Source organism: Microchirus variegatus, assembly GCF_963457635.1.
Source record: "Microchirus variegatus genome assembly, chromosome: 14".
In the NCBI taxonomy this organism is placed as follows: Eukaryota; Metazoa; Chordata; class Actinopteri; order Pleuronectiformes; family Soleidae; genus Microchirus; species Microchirus variegatus.
In genome coordinates, this window is record NC_139815.1 from 26506494 (window position 1) to 26518605 (window position 12112).

General features: G+C 39.8%; 1 protein-coding gene across 1 annotated transcript; it reads left to right on the forward strand.

Annotated features, from left to right (window-relative positions):
* Window positions 1–4491: 4491 nt before the first annotated feature.
* Window positions 4492–11532, forward strand: LOC310936562 (long-chain fatty acid transport protein 2-like; the record flags this gene model as incomplete). The annotated part of the gene is made up of 10 exons (XM_083900635.1): window positions 4492–4972; window positions 5968–6177; window positions 6266–6424; window positions 7903–8027; window positions 8124–8318; window positions 9152–9242; window positions 9342–9540; window positions 9977–10074; window positions 10174–10304; window positions 11359–11532. The coding sequence occupies 10 exons, from the start codon at window positions 4492–4494 to the stop codon at window positions 11530–11532; spliced, it is 1863 nt and encodes a 620-aa protein (XP_083756761.1).
* Between the last annotated feature and the right edge of the window lie 580 nt (window positions 11533–12112).

Sequence of the window (12112 nt, forward strand, 5' to 3'; positions counted from 1 at the left end):
GGGAAAGGTCTTTCTCAGTGTTTTCAGACACGGTGGACTTTTCCAGCTCAGGGAACAAATCTCACCTTTTATTAAAAGCGGTGATGTCAGAGGCCGGGGGAAGAGAAAGTTTAATGTTAATTATACACAGTATTTAGTGGCAAATGACTATATATAATCAGCACGCTTGTAATGTATCTAATACTGTTGTTCTGCTTGAAATTCTGCTGGATGTTGCAAAGACGCCGCAGAAAAACAACACAGTTCAATGATATGATTATAGTTTGTCTTCATGGGGAACAAACCTGTAAGACACGGGAGAGAAAGTGGCTCTGGTGATTTTCCCTTGTGTATTTTTTTTTATGTATAATTATTCAAAGGTCCATGCATCCATTTTCAACCACAACTCCAAGGTTGGGGTTGAAGCTCAATCAGGGAGACCCAGACTTTGTCCTACTCTGATCCCCAGGCGCTCCAAGGCTAGTGAGGAGATGTAATCCTTGACCTGCCCTGAGGTCTCCTCTCGTCCACCCATTTCAAAGACAAGTCCATACGGAACCATACTTTCCAGTGTGGTTGGTGGTGCAGTCAAGGAACACAAGGATTATACAGAAGAGGGTGAACTCGTAGTGACTGATTCTTAAGTAAATGTCGTATGTGACACACTGGGGACCTTGAACAGAATACATGCAGACAGTATTCAGGGCTGGAGAACACTTTATTATATTTTTCCCTTTTTTTGTATTTTAACTTTTAAGGCATCACATGTACTAAGCTATAGAAGATACAGTATAAATACCATACTATCCTCTCTAATGTGGTGGCTAGGACCTCCTCCCTTTTGGCAAAGAGTCTGATGTCAGAAGGTAGTGACGACGCTACTCACTTGTGTTTCAGGCCAGATAGAAAAAAATCGATCTTTCTCATGAGTGATTTTTCAGTATCTGCTTGTGCAATATCCACCTACTACTACTTTGAATCAGTATTTCAGGACCAAATGTCAGGATTAATCCGACTCAGATTGTGAATGAGTGGCTCAGAGAAAGTGACTTTTTCACACACGAGTCGTCCGACTCCATTATTATTAAAGAAGGTTAAAGGCTTTTTTAAAAACTTATTTTAGACTATCTTGTTGGTTTACATCAGTGATTTTTATACCATTGTGTCTTGACTCGTACATTCTTTGACTAAACCTTTGAGTTTTTTTGCCTGAAACCTCTGTGTCTTGTGTCCTGCTTCGATTGTTTTCCTTTATATGTATATATAGATATATAGATATATATATTTGTGACACATTCTTCCTCAAATTCTTCTTCTGAATGAAGTCAAAGCTTTGTTGTTACCTCTGTTTGTCTGGTGAAATATTCAGGAAATATAGAATCAAACTGTTTTCTTAACGGCAAATACATGCAGGATACATAGAGGTCCCTTTGTGTAGTATCGTGTTTTAAGATTTGTAGAAAGGGATCAAGCAAAATCTGCATATGAGTGATCATGTCTTTATAACAATAATTTGTTATTCGCCATAAACAAAAAAAACAGAGATCTAGTACAAATTTTGAGTGCATTTACGTAGGGTGCAAATTGCCAAAATGGACGTCAAAATTAAAAATGGCCAACTTCCTGTTGAGTTGAGGCCATGGTTACGTTTGACTTTTTTGTTCGTCTTGGTCTGTAACCTCTTCCCACCAAGTTTCGTGAAATTTGGCGTTAATCAATTTTGCCTCTGTTTTCATCTTATGGGGTCACAGGGTCTGGGAACTACACCAATATTGCATTTTCGCCCCCAGGCCTGACCTCCATGCCAAGTTAGGGCGCTAACCACGAATGGCAGGGGCCGAAACAATTGTTGTCCACCAGGTGGAGACACATGCTATGAGAATCTCTCTGACCAGTGTGAAGTGAGCTGCCTGAGGTGAGATAAGAACGGTTTTACAGTCGTCTTATTGTTGTACACCAAACTGGAAAAAACTATTCTTCTGTTTCTAAACTAAAATAACAATGAAAAACAGCAGTGGGAGCAAAAATAATGGATGTATTAATTTTATTTTTTGAATAGAAGGCATAACCTTTAATGATTGTGTAAAAACGGGTGCAGACAGAGTTCACTCAGAGTAACAAAGTCCACACAAACGCATGCAGATCAAAGCAGGTACGTTCCAGTCAATGTGGGTCAGTTCTTATCAGTTATACCAAACCTGTTCAAATGTCACTTCAGTCAGATAATAAAATGAGTATATTATGTGGAGGAAGCATGTGTTATATACACTAACAATGGTGAATATTGTCCCACTGTAGATTCAGGGAAAGTAAATGAATAAAGAACAGCATTTTCAGAGCTGCAGTTTATCAAAAGTGTGTATATAAGTGTAAGTATAGCATGCAGAGTCATATATTTCGGCGATTAAACAATTGAATAATCGAATACTTGTGCCCCATCCCTAATTACGACTTAATTCATGTAATATTAGGACTTATTATTTTCCTCTTCAGTATTCATCCCTCATATGCTGGATCCATGGTTCTCAAAGTGTGGTACATATACCACCAGGGGGGTCATGGCGGTACTGCAGGTGGGCCATGGAGCTATGGCGTTTAAATTATTATTATTATGATTATTCATTAAATTTCTAGAGCGCTTTTCTAGACACCCAAATCACTTTACATATGACCCATTATTAATGAACACTGGTGGTGGTAAGCTACGTGTAGCCACAGCTGCTCTGGAGCAGACTGACGTAAGCGTGGCTGCCAGTGTGAGCCAAGCGGCCGCTCCCACCACCGCCGTCATTCATACACATTCGTCCATTGCATGTTTTTTCCGAACTGTGGGAGGAAGCTGGAGGAGCCGGAGAAAACCCACGCACAATATGCAAACTTCTTGCAGAAAGGTACTTGCTCCAAACGGGGCTCGAAGTTGTTCCAACCGGGGGTTTGAACCCTGGAACTCTGGTGTTCTCGCTGCATAGGTGAGAGTGCTGACCACTACACCAACCCCAAAAATAATGATGATAGATAGATAGATAGATAGATAGATAGATAGATAGATAGATAGATAGATAGATAGATAGATAGATAGCAATGTTTTCTCTTAGCTAGCAATGCCTTCTTTTTAGCTTACATATAGATAGATAGCAATGTCTTCTCTTAGCTAACTTTAAGCTAATAGATAGATAGATAGCAATGTTTTCTCTTAGCTAGCAACACCTTTTTTTTTAGCTAACATATAGATAGATAGCAATGTCTTCTCTAAGCTAACTTTAAGCTAATAGATAGATAGCAATGTTTTCTCTTAGCTAGCAATGCCTTCTTTTTAGCTAACTTTAAGCTAGCATATAGATAGCAATGTCTTCTCTTAGCTAACTTTAAGCTAATAGATAGATAGATAGATAGATAGATAGATAGATAGATAGATAGATAGATAGATAGATAGATAGATAGATAGATAGATAGATAGATAGATAGATAGCAATGTTTTCTCTTAGCTAGCAATGCCTTCTTTTTAGCTAGATAGATAGAAACAGATACCACCAAAAAAGTTACATGACTGCAGCTTTAAAAGTTGTGTATGTATGTATGAATATATTATAATACAGAACACACACACACACACATTCTTGTACTTGCTGCATACTGAGGACCAGCATTTCCACTTTATAAATCAACACAATTACAAATATCTACTTCATGAATGACATCTACAAAGAGCTACTGGTTGCAGTACAATAACATGTCTGCAGGTGGAGCCCAAGAGCAAAAAGGGCTGGAAAACTTTTATTTTTTTTATTAATATTATTTTTGGTCCAAAATTTGACAAAAACGGCATACTATACTATGTCGTCCAAAATTTGAAAAAAAAAATGTACCCAAAATTTGACAAAAACGTTGTACGATACTGTCATACAAAATTTGAATTTAAAAAAAAAAAAAATGTACCCAACATTTTTGGTCCAAAATTTGAAAAAAATGTTGGACAAAAAAAAAAAAAAAACAAATGGTCCAAAATTTGAAAACAAATGTTTGACAAAAAATTTGAAAAAAATGTTTGACAAAAAAATTGAAAAAAATGTTTGAAAAAAAAATGTGAAAACATTTTGAAAAAAATGTTTGAAAAAAAATGTGAAAACATTTTTTAAAAAATGTTTGACAAAAAAATGTTGGTCCAACATTTGACAAATCGTCCAAAATTTGATTTTTTTTTTACAAATTAAGTATAGCATGTTATAGCAACCTAAGGAAGTGATTTCAATGAAAACAAAGTGAGGACCGGTCAAAATGTCCTCACTCCGTAAAAATGACCTCACTTTGTTGGTTAAAAACCCTCACTGGTCCTCGGTATGCTGCAAGTACAAGAACACACACACACACACGTTGCTCCCACTGGGTAATAAAGTGGCTCAAAGGTCATGGGGCGGTTTTTTTTTTTTCTGATCACAGCCAGATGTTTGTAGTAAAACTCTCAGACTGAACCTCTGCAGACTCTCTCCACCACCTTCAACCTTCACCATCACCATGATCACGTTTGTCCTGTGTGCCTTTTTCACGCTGCTGGCGATTTTGCCCTTAGTGCTTTACGCCAGAAACCGCTACTTTGTCGACGACGTGAGACAAGCGATCACGATGCTCCGTATCGCCAAGAGCCTCATCACTTACAAGAGGCGGCGGCCCCTGTACACCGTCCTGGACCGTTTCCTGGACAGAGTCCAGCAGCATCCGCACAAGACGTTCATCGTGTTCGAGGGCCGCCGCTTCACGTACAGTGAGGCCGACAGAGAGAGCAACAGAGTGGCCCGGGCTCTGCAGACACACGGCGGCCTGAAGGAGGGAGACACCGTGGCCTTGTTCTTTGGGAACGAGCCGGACTTTGTGTGGACCTGGCTCGCGCTCTTCAAAGTGGGCTGCGTGGTGTCTCTGCTCAACAACAACATCAGAACCAAATCACTGCTGCACTGTTTCTCCTGCTGTGCGGCCAAAGTGCTGGTGGCTGCTGCAGGTAATTACATACATGTTTACCTCTCGCCTGTTGTTGTTGTTTTCTTCCTGTTTACAAGACAGGAGAACAGGCCTGAACAACAACAACAACAACTACTACTATTACAAAAAAGTACAATTTCAGTGCAAAAGAAAAACATGTTTGCAGCTACTTTCAAACATTAAAAACTACTAAGTAGTAGGAAGACAGACACATGTTCTTTCAAAATAAAGCTCGATAGATTGAGAATAATAATAATAATCATAACCCTATGTCACTTTCTACCGAGAAAAGGAAAAATAAGTTTGATGTTACTAAAATATTATAAAGGAGAAAATTCAGTAAAACCACAAGTTTTTCCTCTTAGTAGGAAGACAAACATGTGTTCTTTCAAAATAAAGGTCAATAGATTGAGAATAATAATAATCATAATCCTATGTCGCTGTCTACCAAGGACAAGAAAAAACACAGTTGTTGTTACTTTAAAATATTAAAAAGGTGAAAATTCAGTAAAACCACTATTTTTTCCTCTTAGTAGGAAGACAAACATGTGATCTTTCAAAATAAAGGTTGATAGATTGAGAATAATAATAATCATAATCCTATGTCACTGTCTACCAAGGACAAGAAAAAACATGTTTGTTGTTACTTTAAAATATTAAAAAGGTGAAAATTCAGTAAAACCACAAGTTTTTCCTCTTAGTAGGAAGACAAACACGTGTTCTTTCAAAATAAAGGTCGATAGATTGAGAATAATAATAATCATAATCCTATGTCACTGTCTACCAAGGACAAGAAAAAACATGTTTGTTGTTACATTAAAATATTAAAAACACTGTGTTTAAAAGACGGTGAGGTCGTGGGCCATGTTTTCATTATCACATGATATTAAGTGGGGGACCGCATGTGGCCCCCGGGCCGCCAGTTTGACACCCCTGCTTTAAAGCAACTGTCAAACCAAAAGAAGGTCAAACTGTTGACTAGTCACACTCTTTTTTTCCCCTTGTCTATCTCAGACTTACGAGCAGCCATAGAGGAGGTGTTGCCCACTCTGCAGGAACAGGGCGTCCGCGTCTTCATCTTCAGCGAGGACTGCGACGTGAAGGGCATCGAAAGTCTCTCTGATAAAATTCGTCAGGCCTCAGATCAGCCTCTGTCCCCTCAGCTGAGGGCCAACGCTACCATGAAGAGTCCTGCACTATACATTTATACCTCAGGAACCACAGGTTAATCTCGTCGTGACTCTCAATCTCCCATTTTTTAAAAATTTATTTTCAACTGACAATAAAAAACCTGCTTAACGTTGTCTTTTAGGGCTTCCCAAGGCAGCAACAATCAACCACGAGAGACTATGGCAAGCGAGTTTCATGCACGCCGTTTCTGGTGTACGCTCAGATGATATCATCTATCTATACCTGCCTCTTTACCACAGCTCGGGCATGTTAATGGGACTTTGTGGATCCATAAATGAAGGTAATATATGCGTCTTTCCTATAACTTAGGAGAAAACTATACAAAAGCATAGTATATGTAAATTATGCACAACATTTTAAGCATTGCATTGGTTCTCAAAGTAATGAATTACAGTAGATAGTTTTAATCCAGGAGCGACTAAGCTTGTTAAATGTTAGTTGGACATTACTGGATACAGACCAATAAGTTTAAACTGTAGAAACTGCAATTTGGTCATTAAAATTATTACAAATGGGATTTCTTTCTGGGTTTTTTTTTTCCTTTGGCGGCCCTCAGTCCAATGTTGGGTTCCTAAATTGACCCTCAGGTATCAAAACTTTGAGAACCCCTGATTTAAAGTATTTACTGCAATCCTACCTAAATGTCATCAACAGAGGCTCACACCAGTTCGTCTTTCTGTTAGCATGTTCCTCACACAGGTTAATTGGACGTTCTAAGTTTACTGTAGATGTGTCCTCATGTGGAGGATAAACCAGTTAGACCAGGGTTTCTCAAGTGCACCCATTGTCCGGCATGTAACCTAAACCCTAACCCTTTTAGAGGTTTACCTGCTCCAACACAGCTGATTCAAACGCAGAAGCCTGATAACAGGCCATTTATTTCAATCAGGTGTGTTGGGGGCAAGGAAACCTTGGCTAGGGCTAAGTTGTTAGCTTGTAGTTTTGTTTTCCTCCTCTTTTTGAGATGTTTTCGTGAAGAGTAGTGTGGCTTTTAAAGGGTTTGGTAATGTTCTGCATGGCACAACAGACCAAAACACCAGACCTAAACATAGTGTGCGGCCTGCAAATGCAAATTGAATTGTCCCTAAACAAAGGGAACAGTAGCAGGATGTTTAAGAATGAAGAATGTCACAGACACACATCCTCCTGCTTTCACTTGTGTGTATTGAGTGAGGAGGAAGAGCGCCACCTACCGGAGCCTTGAGGCATCACCGACAGCAGGTCAACAAACGTAGCTCAGACCCACGCGCATCAGCAACAGATACACAGTAATAATTCGAAACACAACAATTATGTGAGGTGTTATCAGTGAAGCCTGTATTTCATTCTCGTCATAATATTCCATCCACAATATATGAGCCTACATTTAGCCCCTTTAAATCTTGACTTTTCAAGCTAGATTTCGATGATGATGAAATTGAGTTTATTTGAAGTTCACTGGAAAGGTCGACGACTTTAGTGACAGAAAGTTTGGCTCTGATTTTTATTGTGTCTCAAAGTCCTGATGTTCATAGCTTTATAACATATATCCTAAACCACAGTTTCTCAATCCAGGTCCTGAAGTTTTTCTTACTCCAACACACCTGAGAGTTCACTAATGAGCTGACAATTTGAGCCAGGTGTGTTGGACCAGGGAAACTTGTCAAACATGCAGGACTGTGGATCCTCAGGATCAGTATTTGAGACACTCTGTCCTTTTAAGTTAACAGTAGTGAGATGTTGTGAAATGTAAAGTTCTGTGCCTCTCTGTTTTTCCAGGCCTCACTGTTATTTTAAGACGTAAATTCTCTGCCTCTAACTTCTGGAATGACTGCAGACAACACAACGTGACAGTCATTCAGTACATAGGAGAAATTATGCGCTACCTCTGTAACTCACCACAGGTAAACCCTGGTATAGTATGATATATTATCTGATTTTTTGTTGACAGGGTTATAAATAAACTAAAAGTACTCTCTTATCACTTTCTTCCCATCAAGCAAGACAATGACAAGGATCATAAAGTACGACTGGCTATCGGGAACGGGGTCAGAGCCGACACCTGGGCCGAGTTCCTGCATCGATTCGGGGAAATTAAAATCTGCGAATGCTACGGAGCGACTGAGGGAAACATCGGTTTTGTCAACTACATTGGGAAAATTGGAGCCATTGGGAAAGAGAATTTTCTGCATAAAGTAAGATGGGAAAAATGTGTTGAATAACATCAAAGGTCCACAAAGCCACATTCCTTTTTTTGTAAGAATATTTACTCAAATTAGGTCAATGGTTCATCACTAGTTACACTAAACCTCAACTAAAAAAACACTAAACTCAATACTGGCTCCTACAGCATGATAAAGACATCAGTCTTAATCACAGTGTAAAGATAACGTCTGTTACAGAGTCCTTTAAGTCACAGATTGTTTCTTTTATCTCTTGCACAAGATATTTTATGGAAACAAGGTGAACATGCCGCCATAGTAAAGCTCTTGTATGCCGTAGCTTGTCGGCTAAGGGCAAAGTTGTGTTTATAACATCATAAACAGTTGATTCCTGAGTTTATCGCTTTATTTCTCAGTTGTTTTTGTTTGAAACCCAAGGTGCAGATGAGGACACTGGCTATTTATTTCACACACATCAATACAAGAGGAAATAATAAAAAAAATTGCGTAAAAGTAGTAAAAAATAGCCCTGTGGTGGCTGATATGGAAGCCACACAGTGTACAAGTTAAAAACAGATGTTTAAAAATCATTCAGACATTAAGGAAATGAAAATAATGATAATATTAATGCACAAAGGACTAATTAGGGGATTAAGCAGTGTCATGTCTTAGTGTGTTGATTCCACAGGTATTTAGTCATGAAATGTCACATATATATTTATTTATATTTATAATTTATGTGGTAGGAAGCTACGTTATGCTGGAGAAAGATGTTCCCTCTCATATGATGAAACATTGTGTCTGTTTGGGAGGAAAAGTGATTAGAATCATTCATTTATTAAATTCTCCTGCTTCCCGTTTCACAGATGGGATTTTCGTACGCTCTCGTAAAGTACGACACGGAGAAAGAGGAGCCGGTCAGAGACTCCAGAGGATTTTGTATTAAAGTCCCCAGTGGTGAGCCCATCATTCCATCTCTTCCAAAAAGAAATGTGTCAGTGTCCTGACCTTGGACACTCACTCACTCACTCACTCACTGTTGTGTTTCCCCCGCAGGAGAGACGGGGTTACTCGTGGGGAAGATCGGAGAAAGAACACCTTTCACGGGTTACGCCAAGAACAAGCAGCAGACAGAGAAGAAGAAGCTGAGGGACGTGTTTGTGAAGGGAGATCTCTACTTTAACAGCGGTGACCTCCTCAAGATCGACAACGAAGGGTTTGTCTTCTTCCAGGATCGCATCGGTGACACTTTCAGGTGTGTTCATGCAAAATTAACAAATAATAATGGGCGCCGTCGTCCCATGATTCACCCTCTCCTTCTCCTGTGTGGACTCTGTTTGTGTTTCTTTCTCGACCTGGAATTGTTTTGTTGCACCAGTTTTGATAGGAGTTGTGTGTTTTACCCAGAATACCTGACTGTTTCCATAAGTCTCTTTAAAGACATAACTGAATACGATCCTCCCACATATCTATCATTTCCTCTGAGTCTCATTTTCTTTGTAAAATAACAAAAACACAAACCTCTTACACCAAACATTTGATCATGTTCTGAAAAGAGCAACCGTGGTAAAGCTGCTATTTAACTCTTAAATGATACAGTATATGTGTAAGAACTAAATGAAATATGTCATATAATGTTTGATAGCATAACCCACTTGTGTTATATGCTGGTTTGTATTGATGTCTCACAGGTGGAAAGGAGAAAACGTGGCAACCACAGAGGTGGCAGATCTTTTGCTCATGGTGGACTGTATTGAGGAGGCAAATGTCTATGGTGTGAAAGTGCCAGGTAAGAACTCCATTATTCTGTATTTTAAAACCACAGTATTGAGACACACAGCTGTTTATACGTCGGTGCTCATTTCTTCTGTGACCCTGACCCATCTAGGACACGAGGGGAAAATTGGAATGGCGTCAGTGACGCTGAAGGAAAACATGGACTTTGACGGCAAAGCCATATTACAACATGTCAAAAACTACCTGCCCAGCTACGCGAGACCACGCTTCATTCGCTTACAGGTAAACAAAAATGCTGCCAAGTATTGAATTCAGGTGTTTCAGTTAGGCTTTGGGCTCTAGGTCCCTTATCTCAAATGAAGGACGATCTTAAAGTGGACCTAGACCGGAAGTTCCAATTAACGCTGTTTTTTAGTGTGTATCTGCGTCATTACCTTGTTTATGAAGCCCTGAAGGTTCTAAACAAACAGTTCAGCCACTGCTGAGAACGCTGTGTTTTATTGTAATCTCGGGCTCAGTGAGATCTCTGAAAAAACCCGGTCCGGTTACATAAACAGCGGTTCTACTGAACAGCAGATCCTCCTGCTCCGGGCACTAGTCCGGGCACATCCGGTTGCGTACATTGAACCGCAGAAGAAGAATAACGTCCGTTGTGGAGGTGTTTCACGAGCAACAGTGTCTTCTGACTCTGGGTCTGACTCTGGGTCAAAGGTCGTCAAAGGGACTGCGGCGGGGAGTCGTGAAGAAGCTATTTTTAAACACTGTTAAAACAATGTTTTGATAATGAGGAGCAGTGCATCCACCGTTCCAGAGGGGGGAGCTGCGCTTCTGAGAGTGAGTGTGCTGAATATGTCACTTCCGGGTATTGGCCAATCACAAGACAGTTGGGAAGCCTCTACGCTGGCTGGCCAATCACAACACACTCTGTCTTCTGAGGGTGAGAGTTCAGTCTGAAATATCGCGGCTGAGGAACAGCGTCAGAAAAGACAGATTTCTATCGGCTCGTTTACAGCAACTAGGAGGTTTTTGACCATAAAAACAGGTTAATGTATGTAAGTAGACCTCCATAACTAACATATATGTGAGCTTTAACACTTGGACACAAGGACTATGAAGTCTATGAAGACAACTTCTCATCTTGACCTGACACAAATACACTTGAGGAAAGTCTGCCAAGAAGTGTGGAAGCTGTTAAAGCTGCAACATTCATGAACTCCATGTACTCCCAAGTATATGTATCTGAATATGTCCTTACAGTCCCTGTTGGTGTCCATATGTAATGTATGACATTAACATTCACTAATGTGTCATTTATTATGCTTTCATTTTCCGGCAGCACGATCTGGAAGTGACTGGGACCTTTAAGCAGATGAAGGGGAAGCTGACAGAGGAGGGATTCAACCCCGGCGCCATTCAGGACCCTTTGTTCTTCTTGGACGACAAAGAAGGCTACGTGCCCATGACTCAGGAGCGTTACGACTCCATCGCAGATGGAATCTTGAGACTGTAACGACGCAGGAATCACTGCACAATCCTCAGGAGAAAATCAGGATCATCTGGACCTGCAACATATTTGTGAGGAAAACTTTTGCCGATTCATTCCGTTGTTGCTGAATCTATACGGCAACAAATGTGATGGTCGTCATCTTGACATCTCCCAAGGTGCAGTGTGGAAATATAGCCAGAGGGTGGCAGCACCTTCACAATGAACATGATGGCAGCACAAACATGTCCATCATCCTTGCTGTTAAGTGTTAATGAATCAGCTCTTGCACAGGATATGGTCATTATTCAGGAAAACTATTCAGGACCGTTCAAAAGTTTGGGGTCACCTATACAATTTTTGGGTGTTTTCCATTAAAACGTACAATTTTATTCATCAAAAGAGTTGCAAAATGAATAGTCAAATCATCCAATAGTCTTCTAACATGATTAGAAAACACAATGTACCATTAGAACAGTGTAAATGTGCCTCTATACACCTATGTACATATTACATTAAAAACCAGACGTTTGCAGCTAGAATAGTCGTTTACCACATTAACAATGTATAGAGTGTATTTATGATTCATTTCATGTTATATTCATTG